At 40.9% G+C, this 20370-nt stretch overlaps 1 protein-coding gene across 1 annotated transcript; it reads right to left on the minus strand.

Moving 5' to 3' along the window:
• Positions 1-959: 959 nt before the first annotated feature.
• Positions 960-19257, minus strand: RDM1 (RAD52 motif containing 1). The gene is made up of 7 exons (XM_032234610.1): positions 19092-19257; positions 16088-16267; positions 14461-14583; positions 12012-12177; positions 7238-7327; positions 5939-6027; positions 960-2140 (listed from the first exon to the last, which is right to left on the minus strand). The coding sequence occupies exons 1-7, from the start codon at positions 19173-19175 to the stop codon at positions 2084-2086; spliced, it is 789 nt and encodes a 262-aa protein (XP_032090501.1). The 5' UTR covers positions 19176-19257; the 3' UTR covers positions 960-2083.
• Between the last annotated feature and the right edge of the window lie 1113 nt (positions 19258-20370).

The following is a 20370-nucleotide window of genomic DNA, read 5'->3' on the forward strand; positions in this document are numbered from 1 at the left end:
GGACTTCCCTTCTCAATTATAGGTGTGATAGTTGCCACCAAAACTTAAATACTCACAGCATGACAAAAACATAGGGATGAGCAGATGGCTCTGGAACAGGCACATGGTTGAGAACATGAGAATTGGTAGTCCTGCTGCAGTTGAGGATGTTTAATGTACAATGGCATGAGGCTGGGCACGGCTGTATCGCTGCATCCAACCACCTAAGAGGCTCCAGTAAAATTCCAAGGAAGAAAAGAAGGGTAACAGAGGCCACAACCCGTCCCATCTTTTTCATATGCCCCAGTAAAGACTCCTTGGAAAATGGCATCCAGCCGTGGAGGCGACTCTATGTGGTTACCAAGCAACCACATCCTCATGTCATTCCATATGGAGGCTGCCCTAGTGAGGCTAGTAATGGAGAAGGTATTCCAATGGTTCCATTTGGTTGTGACATCATTTTACCATGATTCCTAACATCCATAGAATTGCCAGAACTATGGCAACAATATAGGTTGTGGTCTCTTTTATAGCTAATGAACTGATTTCATGAGATCACACAGATATTTGTGATTATTTTTTTTTGGGGGGGGGGTCAGAGCCATAATGCATATTTCAATTGGAAAATCAGATTGTAAGGACTGGCTATCATTCTCCAGCTACTAAAAGGCATCAGTGTAAATTACACAAGGTTCGAAAAAGGAGGGATAAACAGTGGAGGAGGAAGGGCAATAGCACTTAAGACTTATATACCATCCCATAGTGCTATATACCATTCTCTGATTTTATAATGTCAGCATATTGTCCCCAACAATCTGGGACATCATTTTACCGACCTCGAAAGTATGGAAGGCTGAGTCAACCTTGAGCCCATCAGGACTGAACTATGGGCAGAGTTAGCCTGCAATACTACGAATCATCCTTAGAAGAAACAGCAGATAAATTAGAGACAGAAACTTCACGTAAAACATCCAACTTTCTTCCTTTGGACCTAATTTGTTTATTGCATTTGTATCACATTTCAAGCAGCCCAATTCCTGGAGGCTTACATGAGTGCTATAAGTGGGACAATTTACAATACCTATGGTAAATATAAAAACATAAAATCAACTTTGAGAATATTAAAAATGACAACTATGGAAAAAATAGCAGTAACAACAAAAAACATTCCAAATAAATTAAAATGCTTTCCAGAACAACTTGATCTTAATCAGGGACATCAGCTTAATTTCCATAGGAAGACTTTTCCAAAGAACATTAAAGTGAAAATTGATAAATGGTTGCTAGAGATTTGGGGTGATTAAATTATCACATCATCTTGCAACAGTGATTTGCTATGGCTATTGTTGTTACAGACACCCCTCCCAAAATCTACTTTCGAAGAAATGGACAAGGCAGCACAAAAATAATTATTTAATAATCAATTTAAATTACTTTCCTGTAAAATAGTATATTCCCATTGATAATATTGTGTGGTCTCGCTCTATATCCATTGACTATTTTTATATACAGAAACCTGTCTCTCACACACAAACACAAACATAGTGACTATAGCATCCCCAGACATTCTATTTTTGGGATGGCATGAGGATAAGTAGGAACTATACTAGTGAGAAAGTTGAATAAAATCTGGAGGAAAGTAAAAAGTAACTGTAAGGGTAGAAAATAATGCCTCTTGTTTTTCCTTTCTTTTCAATAGTTTGTTCTATTTTTATTGGCCCACTCCCTCAGTTAGCAATGATTTGTGGGTGGGGTGAGAATAATCATCCTATTGTGATCCATTTTAGTGGATACATTTGCTGCCTATTAAAAAAGATATAGAGTCAAATTGTCTTTTCTATCAGTAAACCATTGATCAGAAAAATATAAAAACCATAAAAGTATTACTGTATCTCCAATCATCACTAATTATAAATAGGCAATTAGTCTTTCCTTGGAAGAGCACTGTCTTCTGATTGGTAGCTTCATCACCGAAAACTCCAAAAACAAAGAGAACCCATTTCCAGGATGATAGGAAATGAGCTTAGGAGAGAACAGGATACCCTTCCAGATCAGCAAGAAGAAAACAGAATCTGTGTCAATTATCAGCAATTCTCCATCCATGTTAAAAGACCTCCTCTTCTCCTAGAGGGTCTAGCTGTGAAAATGACAATTCAGTAACCTGGGAAGAGAGGGAAGAAACATTTGATAATTTACAGGATAATTTGCAAAGGCTGAATTCTTCAATTGTCACCGATTTTTTAATACATTACATTTTGAAAAATTCCAATTTCTTGGATGCTTTCTACATAGTTTAACAGAAGCCCCAAACAGCAAGAATTGGCTCCTTCTACCATGTTTCCCCGAAAATAAAACAGGGTCTTATTTTCTTTTGACCCAACTTTTTTTTTCTGGGGAGGTCTTATTATTTTTGAGGTGCAGGAGGCGGTCACCTCACGGCTGCTCCTGTGTTGCAATATTTTCAGGGAGGGCTTATTTTAGCACATGTGCTCAAAAGCCAGAGTGGGCTTATTATCCAGGGAGGTCTTATTTTCAGGGAAACAGGGTACATACAATTTCATTCTTTTTCTGTCTTTCCCTTTAAATTTTCATAAGGAACCCTTGGATTGACATAAGATGCTACTTATGTCAATCCAAGTTCTCCATCTTTCAGATAAAGTCTTGTTAAGATATCATACAAAGCTTTCTATAGTTGTTTTAGTACATGAATCAAGCCACCTTAGTTTAAAAACTATAGCAGATGTGATTACTGAACCCAACCAACTCTAGCTAAGTCAATAACTACAACTAAACAAACTACGACTTATTGCACTCTGCAAATACTATTTAAAAAAACAGGGCTTAACTATGCAAACACATTCTAAAAGACCAACTGCTTGTTTTAATGTTCTACTTTAGCTTTGCAGATTTATCTCCAAAAAGTCACACAGTATTTGGACAATAAGTACATGATGAAACTCTCTTATATTTCTCTCTTTGGGAAGTAGGAGCACAGCCTAAGCTGATCCATTTTGGGGTACAGTTTTGATATACTTTGTCCTGTTCTATATTGGTCATTTTTAGTCATGCTTACATGCTGGCATAGCAACTAGGACACTTGATATATTTTTGTATGTGCATGTATGCATTCACTATTTCTTTTGCTGTCTTTCTTCCTATGGCCTATTTCAGAATTCCCCAACCTTTCTGGTTTTGTTGCTGAAGGGGGGAGGGGGAGAAGGGTATGGTTCCGTGCAAGAGGTGGGCAAGCACACGTGTGCAGCTCCATTTGTATGAGTGGCGGCACGCATGTTGACACATGTTTGCCTGCTGCTCATGCAAATGGGGTTGTGCGTGCGCACGTGCCTGCCACTTCTTTGTTCTGGTTACAAACAGTTCATGGCCTGCTATTAGGCTGCAGCCCTGGCCTATTCCACAGTCAATTGAAAAAAAAATGCTAGATCATATTAAGAGGGCAGTTCTATCTTTGAAAAGGAAGACTAGCCTTATATGTCAGATAAGATGCAGCTAATTATAGACAGTTTCATGAGAGGCTGGACAGATGCTTCTAAGAAACTCAGAAGATTTGATAATCATCTATGCTTTTGTTGAGCTTCAATTCTTATTTTACCAGGATTATTAGAATTGTATCTGGAGGATTTCAGGTTGAGGAGTGTTAATGGTGACAGTTGTTCCCATTTATCCACTGGTCTCCAGCATATGTTGCTTAGTGATTTTTTTCTTCTTCTAAATATACACGGTCCATATTTTGATACTATGGCTCTATGATTTTACTTAAAGTGGCTTTTGCTGACTAGACAGCTTTCAGCAAAGTTGGGTTGCAGTTTCCACAATTTCCAATCTTTAGCTCTGTGTTTTTTATAAGAGGACTCTCAACATCATTTTAGAGCTTGTCAAAAAAACATAAATTCTAGATCTTTCCCATACCTTCACAATTTGTATTGAATATACAGCCTGTGGGCAAGAGAGGTAGACAGTATTTGAAAGACTGCACAGGTTGATACATTTATTGGCTTTCTTGGAAAATGAATTGCAAAACTTTAGTCATTTCACCAAGAAACACTTATTTCTATTATGTCCAATACAATGTAATAGAAGTTGTAGAGGGAAGCCGATACATGAGACACTTGCACCCTGTGTTTCTAGGGATGCTAATTAAACTGGAAACAATCCTTCTCAAGAATTCACCACTCACAATCCTTCAAGCCTGGGAAGTCAGCAGTGTTGGGAGTGCCAACCTGTAGCATCTCTAGTTTCCAGCCCACTTGTCTCTCATTAGTACCTATTTGGTCCAAGACTGATAAACTGATAAATGCTCCAGCAATAATTGCATTCTAAAATGCTTGTGAGATATAATTGCTTCTAGTCGTTCCTTTCAGCTTCCAAACACTTATGATACCAAGAGATGAGGTTGCTAATTGAAAACAAGTTAACAGATTATGATGCTTGTTGTTTGGAATGATTAAAAGATTGGATAACTTTGAAAAATCTGAGGTTGTTAGACCTTGAAGGTGATTTGAGATTTGGGTGGCATGCTTATTTGTGGTATGACAAAATGAAAGATAACTCTGGTTTTAAGAATCGTATCATTAGGCAATCAATTGGATGTGTATGGTAGAAAGATTGGCTAACAAAGTACTTTGGCTATCGCCCCATGGAGTATTACATAGAAAAGAGATGTTATTGGAATGCAAATGGATGACATATTTGGATTTATTGACATTTAAAGAAGAGGAACTTAAGATAAAAATAAGAGAACAATTAGTAAGTGAAGGATTTGTTGTGATTGGTTTAATTATTATAGAATTTTTGAAAAGATTTAAACTTGATAAAACTAGTTTTGAATTTTGTTTTGTTGAACTGGAGATCAACTTATGTTCAAGTGATGACCACATGATTAATAAAAGTATGTACAATGATTACTTAAAAAGATGAATCTGGAAGATGAGTATGTTAAAGATTGTATGGTAAAGTGGATGAAAAAAATTAAGGTATAACATAGCGCTGGATAAATGAGGTCCATTTATGGACCAATGGTTTAAAATTTACTTTGACTTAGTTTGAAAGGAAATTGTTATAAAATGATATATGTATTCGTTGGATTTTAACCCCAGACAGATTAGCGAAAATGTATAGAGGAATCTCTAACAAATGTTAGAAATGTAAACAAAATCCAAGTACATTTTATCATATGTGGTGGTCTTGTAAACATGTTGAACCATACTGGATAAACATAATTACGATAATACAGAAAATATTTAAGATACAAATACTAATGAAACCTGAAGCTTTTGTTGTAATTATTATTCATAAATCAATTAAAAAACAGTGGACTTGCTAAGCATTAGAAAGGAAGAGAGATGCCAATTGTTGAAAAATGGATTTTAAAAGTGACTGAATTAAAATTAAAACTAACAGAGATGGCATTAACTGCCTTGATTAGAGGAAAGGAACTAGACAATTTTATGAGGGATTGGAAGCCATTAGCGGACTTTTTACATGTTAATGCAATAACAGAAAATTAACTGAAGGATTTGAAGATGTTTGAACTAACCTCTTGACCTTTTCTCCTTTGTTTTACATATGTATTATGGTTAGATGTTGGGTCAATGATTATTAGACAGAGACTAACTCACCTGGAATATTTGTTTATTTTAATATAGTGGTTTTATTAAATAAGGATGAGAAAGTTTATACTAAATATTTGTAATCCCGTTATATAAGGAGAGAACTTAACAGGTATTTTTTTTAAAAAAAATTACTTTTCAGGTGGATTTGTTCAAGGTTACATCTATTTACCATTTGGTTAGTGGTAGTTGTACACAACATTTTTTTCCCTCATTAGTCCTGGATGCTCATTTTTCTGCTTTGTATTTTATTTTTATTGATAAAATAAATAAATAAAAAAGAAATAAACGTGAGAGTATGCAAATGTATTAAAAAAGGGACTTCTGTTTACCTGAATCTGACCCCTGAGTTCCTCTTCTGATAAACAGTCAATGAGGTCATTCTCAGGACAGCTGTATTCCACTGCCAACTTCCCATTTTCTGAAGAAAAAAAAAAACCAATAAAAAATAAGGCCAACTTGAACAAATCAAACACAGAGTTTGAAACATTTCTGAAATTTAGGATTTTATAGATTCTCAATTTAGGATTTTTGAACTAAAATTATTAATACTTCCTTATTATTATTTGTTTATAATCAATGACTATAAGTGGTTTATCTGCTTGAAAGTAAGATTTAAGATTAATTTAGATGCGATAAGAGATATTCATAGGCAGAATCTCCTGAGCAATGGCTAAAGTTGTTTCTCAATAACAATCATCAGTAATGTGCCCCTGAAATATGACAATCGGTGAAAGGAAAGATCAACTGGAAAATATTGGTGTGAGCATAAATATCAACAATGTAAATATACCAATAAAATGAATCAGGAGTTCCCATGATGCAAATAACATGAGAGAAATGAAGAGTCAGGGGATGAAGTTATTTCATGATTATTGACATGACTAAAAACAAAGTTTCTTTGAAGGCAAATAGAAACAAGGCACAGAGAAGGGATATAGGGAAGCATGAAGCTGAATGCATTGGGAAGAAAAAGTCAAAGTACAGAGCAGATAAATGTATTCGCAACAATGTGAAGAATATGTTAAGAGGCCATTCAACTTGTACTCTCTAACTCGCCAATAGCTAATTGGAATAATGGAAGCTCTTATCCAACTCGTCTGGAGGTTGATGACATGTACAATTTGAGCCAAATTGAAAAAGTTTTAGAGAAAGTGTATAGAATAAGTAAAAAAATTGATTTACTGCAATTTAGCATGACGAATAAGATTACAATGAACCTTAGCTTTGCACATTCCTGCTTCTCTTTCTTATTACAGCTAGGCTTTCAAGAACACTTCATGGGAAAACACTTAACATTTTTATTTGCAATTTGTTGCTCTTCATACTCACAATAGAATTACAAATTAAACTAAGCTTTGATCCATATAACCATTGTTTATTGAACAAGCCAAATTCAGTTCCTGTAGTATGTTACGTTGCAAACAAACCACTTACAGGTTTAGAGCAAAGTATACATTCAGGAAATCTGATTAAGATTTGAAAGAAGCCACTCTGAAAAAAGAAATTGAAGGTGTGACTTAAAGCAAACAAATAGTTTGATATCCTTGGAATTATAAAAATATTCAAACATTTCCTTGGATGGGAAATGGAGGGAAGTACAGAAGGATAAGGAAGGTAGATGGTCTTGCCTAAGATGATGAAGAGTATTTTCCGAAATGCATCTGAAAGTGCCTGTTGCACTGCAAACTTCTGAGCATTGCGAGATGCTGTGAGAAACCCTGAAAGACATAAATCCAAATTTTCTTAGTAGCTCAAGCACTGCTGAACATTTTTGAATCAATGTCAGCCCTCCCCTGGCAAAAAATGGCAGTTCTGACACAATAGCCAGTTCAAATTTAATTCAGTTTCAATAAATAAAAAACTTTATTTGACATAAGAAAATAAAGTTAATACAAATTGATATATATATCCTGGCTTGGCTGATAAGGAGTCGAGCTCTGTGGCTCAGTGGTTAACACATCTGCCTAAGATGCAATACAGCACAGGTTCGATTCCCAGTAAGGGTATGGCTAGCTGATGAGAGCTAAATAGCTTGAAATAGATCTAGGTCTCCCTAGATCTAGGGATCTATGAAATAGATCTAGGTCTCCCTAGCCCTCCCCTCGCTCCTCGAGTCAGTAGCCGAGCTGGCAGTTGAGTTCCCTAGGCTTATGGTTCTGGGGGACTTCAATTTGCCTTCGCTCGGTGAACACTCTGATGGAGCGCAGGAGTTCATGGCCTCCATGACAGCCATGGGCTTGACCCAGGTAATTCGAGGCCCAACCCACTCAGCGGGTCACACGCTCGACCTCGTATTCCTCTCGGAGCAGTGGAGTTATGATCTTGGTCTGAGGGGAAATGAGATCATTCCCCTGTCGTGGTCAGACCACTGCCTACTGAGGCTAGACTTCCGGAGGCCAAACCCCCACCGTAGGGAGGAGGAACCGACCAGGTGGTTCCGCCCCAGGCAACTTATGGACCCAGTAAGGTTCCAGACGGAGCTTGGGGTTATTCCAGATGCTCTCGCCCACAGTTCGGCGGAGACTCTTGCTGCTGCCTGGCACTCGGCAGCATCAGAGTCTCTGGACCGGATTGCGCCACTACGGCCCCTCCGGGTCAGCGGCCCACGGAGGCCTCCTTGGTTCACCGAGGAGCTCCGTGAGATAAAGCGCCGGAGGAGACGCCTAGAGCACCTGTGGAGGTCCGATAGGTCCGAGTCGAGCCGGGCACTGTTGACATCTTGCACCAAGGAGTATATTCGGGCTCTAAGAACAGCCAAAAGATCACACATTGCCTCCTTGGTAGCGTCCGCCGAGTCCCGCCCAGCCGCCCTGTTTAGGATAACCCGCTCCCTCCTAAACAGGAGGGAGACGGAGAACCCCTTACAGGGTAAGGCTGAGGAGTATGTACAGTTCTTGGCGGACAAAGTTGCTCGGTTTCGATCGGACCTGGACTCCACTCCTGCAGATCCAGCCGAGACACAAGGGAATGATCTGGCAGACCATCTCTGGGTTGAGTTTCAGGATGTTGCCTCCGGGGATGTGGACAAGGCTATGCGAGCTGTGAGTGCCTCCACCTGTATACTGGACCCGTGTCCCTCCTGGCTGGTTGCCAACAGCAGTGAGGTGACACGAGGCTGGATCCAGGCGGTTGTTACCACCTCTCTTCGGGAGGGGCATCTCCCCACCGCGCTGAAGGCAGCGGTGGTGAGACCCCTCCTGAAGAAACCGTCCTTGGATCCAGCAGTTCTTAACAACTACCGTCCAGTCTCCAACCTCCCCTTTGTGGGGAAGGTTGTTGAGAAGGTGGTGGCCTTCCAGCTTCAGCGTACCTTGGAGGAAGCTAACTATCTTGACCCCTTCCAGTCTGGCTTCAGGCCCGGTTACAGCACAGAAACCGCTTTGGTCGCATTGACCGATGATCTCTGGAGAGCCAGAGATGGAGGCCATGCGTCCATCCTGGTTCTCCTCGACCTCTCAGCGGCTTTCGATACCATCGACCATGGTATCCTTCTGCGACGACTGCGGGAGGTGGGGGTGGGCGGCACTGTTTTGCAGTGGTTCTCCTCCTACCTCTCGGATAGGTCGCAGTCGGTGTTGGTGGGGGGGCAGAGATCGTCCCCGAGGCCCCTTACTTGTGGGGTGCCGCAGGGCTCGTTCTTATCCCCCCTACTATTTAACATATACATGAAACCGCTGGGCGAGATCATTTGGAGGCACGGGATAAAATACCATCAGTATGCGGACGATACACAGTTGTATCTGTCCGCCCCGTGCCAACTCAATGAAGCGGTGGAAGTGATGAACCGGGGCCTTGAGGCTGTCAAAGACTGGATGAGAGCTAACAAACTGGTGCTCAACCCGGAAAAGACCGAGTGGCTGTTGTGTTTTCCTCCCAATAATTTGGCTAATGTTCCATCAATCAGGCTGGGGGGACAAAATTTATACCCCTCAGACAGGGTCCGCAACTTGGGAGTCCTCCTGGACCCACAGCTGAGTTTTGACCATCATTTGTCAGCTGTGACCAGGGGGGCATTTGCCCAGGTTCGCCTGATGCGCCAGTTGCGGCCCTACCTGAACCGGGAGGCACTCACAACAGTCACTCGAGCCCTTGTGATCTCTAGGCTGGAATACTGCAACGTGCTCTACATGGGGCTGCCCTTGAAGAGCATCCGGCGACTTCAGCTAGTCCAGAATGCGGCCGCGCGAGTGATCGTGGGCGCACCACGGTTCGCCCACATAACACCGATCCTCCGTGAGCTGCGCTGGCTACCTGTTGATCTCCGGGTGCACTTCAAGGTCCTACTTACCACTCACAAAGCGCTCCATGGTAGTGGATCTGGCTATTTGAGAGACCGCCTTCTGCCAATTACCTCCCTGCGTCCCATCAGATCGCACAGGGTAGGCCTCCTCCGAATTCCATCCGCCAGTCAGTGCCGACTGGCGACTACGCGGAGGAGAGCCTTCTCAGTTGCAGCTCCGACGCTATGGAACAATCTCCCCGTGGAGATCCGCACCCTCACCACCGCCGAGGCCTTCCGCACGGCCCTTAAGATCTGGCTATCCCGTCAGGCCTGGGGATAAAAATTTTAGTTCGTCCCCTCCCGAATGATGAATTAATGTTGTGCTCTATTTTTAATATTATGTATTGTCTTATGTTTTTTGGTCTTTGTACCCCCTTCCCCGTGTTTTGTAAGCCGCCCTGAGTCCCCTCAGGGAAAAGGGCGGCCTATAAATTATAATAAACATTCTAAACATTTATTTATTTATCAGCACAAATACAACGTATGTATGTATGTATGTATGTATGTATGTATGTATATATATAGCAATAGCAATTAGACTTATATACCGCTTCATAGGGCTTTCAACCCTCTCTAAGCGGTTTACAGAGTCAGCCCCATATTGCCCCCAACAACAATCTGGGTCCTCATTTTACCCACCTTGGAAGGATGGAAGGCTGAGTCAACCCTGAGTCGGTGAGATTTGAACAGCCGAACTGCAGAACTGCAGTCAGCTGAAGTAGCTTGTAGTGCTGCATTTAACCACTGTGCCACCTCATATATATATGTTTTTTTTATTTGTTATATTATATATATATTATATAACAAAGGCAACAGTAAAAATATTGGGTTTCTGTCGTGATGGACTCTTGTGACGAGCCGATTGACAGATGATGGAAGCAGTTAGCTTCCTCCCATAATTGGGGCTTACCAGGTGTTGTGACTCTAAATATATCTATATCTATATATAATTTACACTAATCTTTTTTATGTGGCAAACACTGGTTTAATGAAGTTCTACCATTATAGTAGATTTAACCTGGAACATAGTGAATTTGAGTACTATCTGGCTATTAAACTCAGTGAGTCTGCACATCAAACTAAGCCTTATTATCAGTTTGCTGAATAGTGCACTGTTGTGACTTTAATAGAGTCCTTACTCAAGTTATCACTTCTGTTTAACCTACTTTCAAGGATAATGAAGAAGGTAATTATACCCCATCAATGTGGTGTAATGTTTCCTTATAACAGTTCTGTGACGTGAGATGAGCTGAAAAAGTGACCAGCCCAAAATCACTGAGCCAACTTTTATGCCAAAGAAAAGACTAGAACTTGCAATCGCCTGTTTTTTTAATTGTGGGACTCCTCAAAGGACATGCAGCATAAATATAATGGAGCATATTTCCATCTTATATTCAAATACATTTCAATCTATCTACAATCAAGCTTTCTTCAATCAGGTTAGCACTAACCATACCTTCCCGTGATTCAGAGGAGGTATTCAGCCAGTTCAGATCGGTTCACCCAAACAGACAGTGAAATCACAGGTGGGCCTGCCCACTTGCCCCAGCTCTATGCCATTCTATTTAGGCACATTTTCAAGCTGTACGCATGCGTACAAGCCACATGTGCAATCAAAGCACATGCACTGAAGGCAAAGAGCATGCATGTGCACACATTTGTGAACTGGTAGGGAAAGTAAGTGAATGCCACCCCTGCCGTGATTCCAATGTTCTACAAACTCTTATACTTCCCAAACTAGATGGGACATAGCTGGAGGATACCTGGCTGAAGGAGACTTCAAAACTAAACCAGTCAAACTATTTAACCATTTTTCAACTTGCTGCAGATTCCAAAAATTAGGAGCCATCTTTCCAACCCACAGTCTCTATCTACATTTAACCCTAAACCATAACTTAACATATACCAAAGGAAGCTGTGCTTTTTATTGGAATGGAAATGTCATTGAAGTCCTTAGTAGCCCTTCATCAAGAATCATCCCCAAAAGTGATTCTTTTGATGGGCAAAACCCCATCCAAGAAAGGAAAAACCCAGTTTCTGACTGCATTGTAAGTGATAGTATTACTTTAATTCCGTTTTGGGTACTTTAGCCTTCCCTACCCTCTCCATTCCCCTGTTACCTTGACTGGGGTCCACTTGAAGTTCAACCACACCAATCCCTCTGGTATAGATCCCGTAACTTGGGATATTTAATTCTTGCACACAAAGATACTTTGAATGATGGGGTCTGGGCAATGTTGCTCCTCCTTCTTTCTCGTCTTCTTCAAAGCCAGGTACATTCTGCAGCTGTTCCATTATGCGAGTAAAATATAGAAAGCAAGAGCCCATACATTTATCCATCTCCTACGCTGGATTCTTTTTCACTCCCCTTCCCGTAATTCTATTGCAAAACATTTGCATTATGTAGATTAGTGTTCTGCACCAAGAGCGCAGTTCTTGTTTTGCTGGAATCCTTGGCAGCTCCCTATATTCATGAAACAATAAGCACCTTGTCTCTCACATAGAGACAGAGTCTAGAACAAACTAGAAGGTGTGAGAACAAATGGAAAAATACTCCCCTGTCCTCTGGAATTCAAGGGAGGGAGGGAAGGAAGGAAGGATTCATTCATCTCTTTCGTTGGGCCTTGAAGGTATTTTGGAAAAAACCCCACCTTGGACTAGCTTTTAAGTAGATTTTATCCCTTTCCTCAGGAGAGAAAAGGACTAAAGGGTCACACCATATAGAAGCAATGACCAAAGTGGAAAGAAATAAATGGATGGCTGGGCCAATCTCAATCAAATCTTTAAAGGGAGGATAAACCTTTTGGGGCCCATGGCCCTTGTTATAGCAATAGCAATAGCAGTTAGACTTCTATACCGCTTCATAGGGCTTTCAGCCCTCTCTAAGCAGTTTACAGAGTCAGCATATTGCCCCCAACAACAATCCGGGCCCTCATTTTACCCACCTCGGAAGGATGGAAGGCTGAGTCAACCCTGAGCTGGTGAGATTTGAACAGCCGAACTGCAGTCAGCTGAAGTAGCCTGCAGTGCTGCATTTAACCACTGCGCCACCTCGGCTCTTGTTACACCATTGCTCTGTGAACTGCATTGGCTGCCAGTTTGTTTCTGGATGCAATTCAAGATTTCAGCGATCACCTTTGAAGTCCTTCATGGCATAAGGTCCAGGTTACTTGAGGAATTGTCTATCACAATGGGATTGGTCTGCCCTACCCATGCTAGCAGAGAAGGCATGCTGGGGGCCCCACTGGCCTGGCTGCTGGGGCCCAGAAGATCCTTCTCTGCTGTTGCTCCTGTCCTTTGGAACATCTTGCCCCTGACGGTGAATTCAACTCCCACTCTCCTGACCTTTTGTAAGAACCAAAAACCTGGCTCTTGCCAGTTAGCCTGGGGTTTCAATAGGGGAGTGTCACACTGGTGGTGCTTAATGACAAATCCCTCCAACCTCCCTGCTCCTCTTACTCCCTTCACATCTCTTAGTTAGTTTATAATTTGTACTTTTATAGTATTTTATTCATATTAGAGGCGTGTTTATCCTTCTTAAAATTGTAAGCTGCCCAGAGTTACTGTAGTAAGATAGGCAGCAAACAAATCTAAATAAATAAATAAATAACTAAATGGATATGTAAATAAACAGACCATAATAAGACAAATAAACATCCAGAGATGAAGAAGTACAACTACCAATATAGATTTGCCTGAATTAATATTTTTCTCCAAACACTTCTTAAAACATCACAGTGCTGGAAGTAGAAAATGAACATTTATATTATGTATCAAAAACAATCAATTAAAACAGCTCCCCATGTTAGCAAAGTATCACCTATAATCTAATTACCTTTTCCTTATCTGTGAGCCGAGGTGGCGCAGTGGTTAAATGCAGCACTGCAGGCTACTTCAGCTGACTGCAGTTCTGCAGTTCGGCTGTTCAAATCTCACCGGCTCAGGGTTGACTCAGCCTTCCATCCTTCTGAGGTGGGTAAAATGAGGACCCGGATTGTTGTTGGGGACAATATGCTGACTCTGTAAACCGCTTAGAGAGGGCTGAAAGCCCTATGAAGCGGTATATAAGTCTAACTGCTATTGCTATTGCTATTGTTTTCTAGATGCATTGGAGTAGAGTATTTTCCCTCTCTATGCCAGCATGGATAGGGAAAATGGGAATTGTCTGATAATCCAATTACCACTAGACTGTAGTAATTTAATTTACACGTGTGTCAACAAGTGGAAAGTTTAGGTCACTTCCATCACATGTGGTCAACTACTAAACAATGTCTTCTCTTGTCCTGGTGGTGCAGTGATTAGAATGCAGAATTGCAGACAGACTCTGCCCACTGCCAGGAGTTTGACATTAAGAGGCTCAAGGTCCACTCATCCATCTTTTGAGGTCAATAAAATGAGGAGCCAGATTGTTGGGGAAAATATGATGACATTGTAAACTGCTCAGAGAGTGCTGTAAAACACCATGAAGTGGCGTATGAGCTAGTTGCATTGTTATTGATATATTTAGTCTTAGCATTCTTATGAAAACAGAAAAACAAGAAACAAAATTAAAATCTAAGTAATTCTTACCGTGATGATGCGACTGGACCAACCATTGAAACCAAGGTAGTAATTGGCTAATTCTTGGCTTTTGCAACTGTTCAAAGGTAATGTTTGCTTTGCAAGGGCCCTCTGTCTGGTGCAAATGCAAACCTGAAAAAGAATTCAATATCTCATTGGAGGGGTGTATAGAGCTTCACCAACACCATTTTCTCCCAAAGGAAATGAAGCCATCAAAGCAAAGCAACTTCACCCTTGCTAAGAATCAAACAGGAAAAATGCTACCAATAAATAATCCATGCACGTATTTTCCTATCTTTTACAAATAGATAAAAAAGATGGACATATTTTTATATCAATTTTTTTGCTCTTCATAAATATTTATTAATGTTTTTCAATAAAACATGTAGAAATTGGAGAGAAAACTGTTCGTTACCAATGTAAGAACTGATAAAACGAAACTCCATTCCATGACTAACTTGAACTGGTTGCCTTCAGATATGCTGAATTTCAACCTGTATAATTTTTAGCCAACACATTTGATTCTGTAGCATTTCATATTCTAAGATAGCTCACCATTTCAATCCCAAAGTTGTACATGTTCACAGAGTTTACAAATGGACTGTTTGTATACCGTCAACAGTCCACAATTCAGCATCCTGGGATACTTCAGAAACTTTAGGAAGAGGAGACTGGCCCTCCAAGAGAGCAAGGAGGATCAGCATGGATATATTATATCACCTGCACATTGGGGCTACCAGAGGTCATTAAGAAGTGCAACCAATGCCTGCTTCATGATGGCATTCAATCTGAAACTTGACTGAAAGAGATTCAGATAATTTGCTAAAATGTGGGCTCTTTGGAGCTGTAACACAACAGCTTCTCAACAACTTTATCTAAAATGGGAAGGTTAGAGATAGGCTGAAAATTATGCAGTAGTCAATTCTTGAGGAAGGAGTGGGACACCACCTCCTTAAGTATAAGCAGAAAGTTTACCTTGGCTTGGACTTAAGTCACATGCCATCTTTTGGGAGGCCTTAATCAAACGTGAGAAACATGGATGTAAGATACAGGTGGCATGCTTACAGCTTCAAAGGTCCTGTCCATTTCTTCAGGGCCAACAGGATCAAAGTCTTCAAAGATAACCATGTAAGGCTAGAGATGCTACAGTGTTAACAATATTGAAATAAGCCACAACTATTAATGAGGCTGCTTTGCATATGAAATACCAGAGGGAATACCCTTTTGCACTTTGGATCAAAGAACAGATGCTTTAGTGACCTTGACATTCACTTACTTACTCCAAGGAAAGTTCACTGCATCCCTTGGCAGGGTAAAGCAACTTGCCTACCAAGGAAAAAGTCAGCACATTCTAGATCTGCTCAAAACTATTCAGGATCTTGATAAAATCAGGCTTCAAATCACCGAGAGCTATCCTATGGCAGTAATTCGTTATTTTAAAAGACCTTCAGCTGTAGCATTTGGTTCACATATTGTACTAGTGCAGTTTCTTATGTTTTAATTTACAGTGTTGTATGAACATAACCACAGAGGTCAGTAAAGTTCAGTTATATTTCATTGCGTGAAACACCGTTAAGCAAATCATAGTCTAGTATGCGCTGCGGACTCCATGATCTTAGATTATGCAGTGACATACCTTCAGAGCAGTTTTCTGAAACAGTGACCTCCCGTTGCACACCTGTTGTGCCTTGCTGGCATCTCGGGCAGAGTAGAACTTAACAAAGGCATGATAGCCAGGGCCAGCTACTGAAGCATTTCTGTGGACTCTTACAGAATGGAGCAGTCCAAAGGCAGAGAAGGTAAGATGGAGAGCATGCTGGAGAGGGGGGGGGGGGAGGCAAACACACAAAGGAATCTATTAGAAAAGACAGTATAAAGAATTACACTTTTCCTGAAAGTTGATTAGGCTTGGAAGGCAAACTGAAGACTGTTCATTCTTGCTTTGTTTGGCAAACCTTGAATAGTGGTTCAGTTTCATGCTGGCTGATTACTTCCAGTATGCATACCTCTAATCTTTACAGTACAAGACATTGACAGATTGTAGAGTCAACTTACAACCACAATTGAGGCAGGGGTGGGTTCCGGATCCTGTCGCAACCAGTATGATGTGACGGGGCTGTGCATCCACCATGTGCACATGTGCTGCGCACGCATGCGCACCCACTGTCCTGCGATGCTCCAGCTGCTCGGTGGAGTGTCGTGCAGGTGCCGTAAGCTGCACGTGTGTGCGCAAATGACCCACTAGCTTAAAAAGAGGTAAGAAACGAGGGCGGGGCAGTGGGCCCAACAGAAACACCTTCCCAGTACGGTGGCAGCTGGAAGCTGCACCCGTACCGGAGCGTACCACCCGGAACCCATCACTGAATTGAAGTCAAAATTTTTGTTATTAAGTGAGACAGATGTTAAGTGAGTTTTGCCCCATTTTACCTTTCTTACCACAGTTGTTCAGCGATTCACTGTAATTACTAAGTTAGTAACATGGTTAAGTGAATCTGGCTTCTCCATTTACTTTACTTGTCAAAAGGTCCTTGGGATACCACAACTGTCACAAATAGAAGCCAGTTGCCAAGCACTGAATTTTGATCACATCGCCATAGGGATTGCGGCAACATTCATAAGAGTGAAAAACGGTCCTAAGTCACCTTTTTCAGTTGTTGTAAGTTTGAATGGTCACTAAACAAACCATTGTAAGTCGAGGATTATCTGTATCTTTAGAAGTTTATAGGTCAGTAAAGTTCGGTGTTTTTAATTTGTGAACCTATCTACTTTTTCAAAAAGAAAGGGTGTTGGGTGGAAAGCAAAGTAATAAAGACTCTACCAATAGCACTGATAAAAAATAAGCCTAAATCCAAAAAAATTGGATGGAAGTTGTTTATCTATGAACTCAAGACAAACTTCTCAATGGTGAATTCTCAATTTCCTAGCTTAGGGATTCCTCCCCCAAAGTGCCTATACAATAAAAAAAAGACCTTCCACTTTTTAATATTTCAATGACTCGGTTATGCTAGTGGGATGCCTTAATTAGTTTTGGGTTTTGCTTTTTTTAAAAATATGTGTGTGTATAAGCTGCCATGGGAAAATGTGGCGCAGTGGTTAGGGTGCAGTACTGCAGGCCACTTCAGCTGACTGCTATCCGCAGTTCAGTGGTTCAAATCTCACCGGTTCAAGGTTGATTCAACCTTCCATCCTTCCGAGGTGGATGAAATGAGGACCCAGACTGTGGGGGCAATATGCTGACTCTGTAAACCGCTTAGAAAGCCTATGAAGCGGTATATGAGTCTAATTGCTATTGCTATTTTCAACCATATCATTTATAAAAACAGATAAAACTGTCAGTGTCCCTACTTAGCTATATACTGCACCACTAAATGCTCAAAGAAGGTGGAACTAAGGGTGCTTAATGTACTAAATATGTAGTCCTTGACTTACAAGTTCATTGAGTGACTATTTAAAGTTATGACAGAACTAAAAAATATGACCGTTTTTCATAGTTGTGACCTTTGCAGCATCCCCCGTGATCATGTGATCAAAATTCAGATGTTTCGCCAACTGGCTCATATTTGACCTTTGATGTATCCCAGGGTCATGTAAGCGACCTTCTTACAAGCAAAGGCAATGGGGAAGCCAGATTCACTTAACATCTCGATTACTAATTTATCAATTGCAGTCTCACTTAACAACTATGGCAGAAAGGTCGTAAAATGGGGCAAAACTCATTTAACAAATGTCTCACTTAACAGAAATATTGGGCTCAATCGTGGTCATAAGTTGAGGACTACGTGTATGTGCAAATCCCTGCCATAAATCAGACATTGAGCATTTTTTCCAAGCCCTGTACTTCCTTAAGGACATTTTCACAAGAGTTTTCACTACTTTTTTTTATAACAAGAACATGCTTCATTACAAACTTTGTTTAAAAATAAGGTTAAATTAGTTATTTAGCCTGAGGCAACAAAAATCAAGCCTTGCAAAAGAATAAAAATTCATGTTTTTAGACTACAGCTAACTTCTGTTGAATTTTACTTTATGAATTTATTTTTCTTCTTTCAATAGAATAAGATTTGGAAACTTAAGCCATAAAATATGAGTCAGCCAACAGCCCAGCCAATATAGAACCGTTTTTAGAAAGGAAGAGATGGAAGCTCCAGAATTATTACTCGACCGATTCACAATTTGAAAACTGGCTTCGGCAAATTTTAGGTACCTAAATATGCTATAAGAGTATCGTAAGTTCAATGAATGGAAGCCTTAAAAATGGACGAAGTGCTTGCGCAAAGCGTACTGTGTAGTTTTACTGCGACCGCATACACACACACTCGCCTTCACCCCCGCCGCCCGCAAAGGAACAACGCACCAAAATGCCGCTTAACCCAGCGATTCCCACCTTGGGTTTGATCTAACAGCCCCAACGCTTAAGGCGGGAAGAAGGCGTTTTTCAAACACGGTTCCCACAAGCTCAAAGAACTTCCTTGCCAATAAAATATTATAACAAAGAAGCAGCGGATGGAGAGGTAGCAACAGCAGCTTTTGCTGGCTTACACAAGTGCATTGAAAAAGTGGCCGGAAACTTTGAAAAGATGTCGACAGACGGGGAGGGAAATGGTTGGAGGAAAACCCAGCCTTGCTTTTTCGTTACTTGCCTCCGACGCCTCCAGCTCCAGCCCCAAGACTAAAAGAGTCCGGCCATTCCCCTGGGGGACGCGGAACTCCACAATCTCAGCCATGCCAGGCACGACCGTCGGGGGCAAAAGGGGTAAACGTAGAGAGGAGGAAGACACCCCTGTACTTCCCGCCTAAAGGGGGCGAATGGAGATCACGAACTTCAGTACTCCTGCAGCACGTCTGGATTCAGCTCGGAGATTGGTGGGAGAAACTGAATCCACGTGATGCAGGAGGAGGAATCCCATTGAAAGAAGCCTTTAGTGTCAGAGCGAGTAGGCTCGGTCTTAATAGCAAGCGCTGGGGTGCGTTTTCTTGACTAATTTGGAAGCGAAGGAAAGCAAAACAAGGATGAGGAAAAGGACTCCCGCTTCCTAATATCGTGAAGGACGATATTTCCTAAAGTCCTAGTTTTTCTTCCCTAGAATTGAAATAGGGAACGCATGTACAAACGCTACGAAATGCGTGGGCTTGCTTTACTCTTGCGTAAGAAAGGCGATCCGTTTTTCTTCTTGGACGCTGCTCTTCTCTTATTTGTCTTCACTTTCTTTCTATAAGATAATCCTCGACTTACGATCACAATTGAGCCCAAAATTTCTGTTGCTGAGGGGAGATAGTTACTGAGTTGTATTTTTGGTTCTTGCCACAGTCAAGTGAATCACTGCTGTTAATAAATTAATAACATACTTAAGTAAACCTAGCTTAAGTTTTCATTTTGCTTGTCAGAACTTTGCAAAAGATGTTTACATGATCCCAGGATACTGCAACAGTGTATGAACCAGTTGCCAAGCATCTGAATGTTGATCATGTGACCATGGGGCTACTTCAATGGTCATAAATGTTCACAAGTCATTTTTTTCAGTGTCCTAGGAACTACGAACAATAAACAAATGGTATCAAGAAAGGACTATCTATCCACTAATCACTGAAGCAGTAGGCGTGAGCTGAAATGGACTCCAGAGGATGGTAGAGGATAGGAAGACCTGGACGAATGGTGCCTATGGCAGTGATGGGCAACCTTTTTGGCGTGGTGTGTCAAAAATCGGCAAAAAATCGAATATAACTCGCGTTGTGTGTCACTTCGACAAAAACTATAAATAGATTTTCAAATTTCTATAAATAAATTTTCAAATTTCAAATACTCAAACATAATTTTGCGCAATTTATAGTTTAAAGTTTAAACTACAAAAATGTATAATTGCAATATATAATTGTATTTAATAAACCAAAAACAAATTATTTAACATACCTGCTTAGTAA

This window comes from Thamnophis elegans, chromosome Z, assembly GCF_009769535.1.
Source record: "Thamnophis elegans isolate rThaEle1 chromosome Z, rThaEle1.pri, whole genome shotgun sequence".
In the NCBI taxonomy this organism is placed as follows: domain Eukaryota; kingdom Metazoa; phylum Chordata; class Lepidosauria; order Squamata; family Colubridae; genus Thamnophis; species Thamnophis elegans.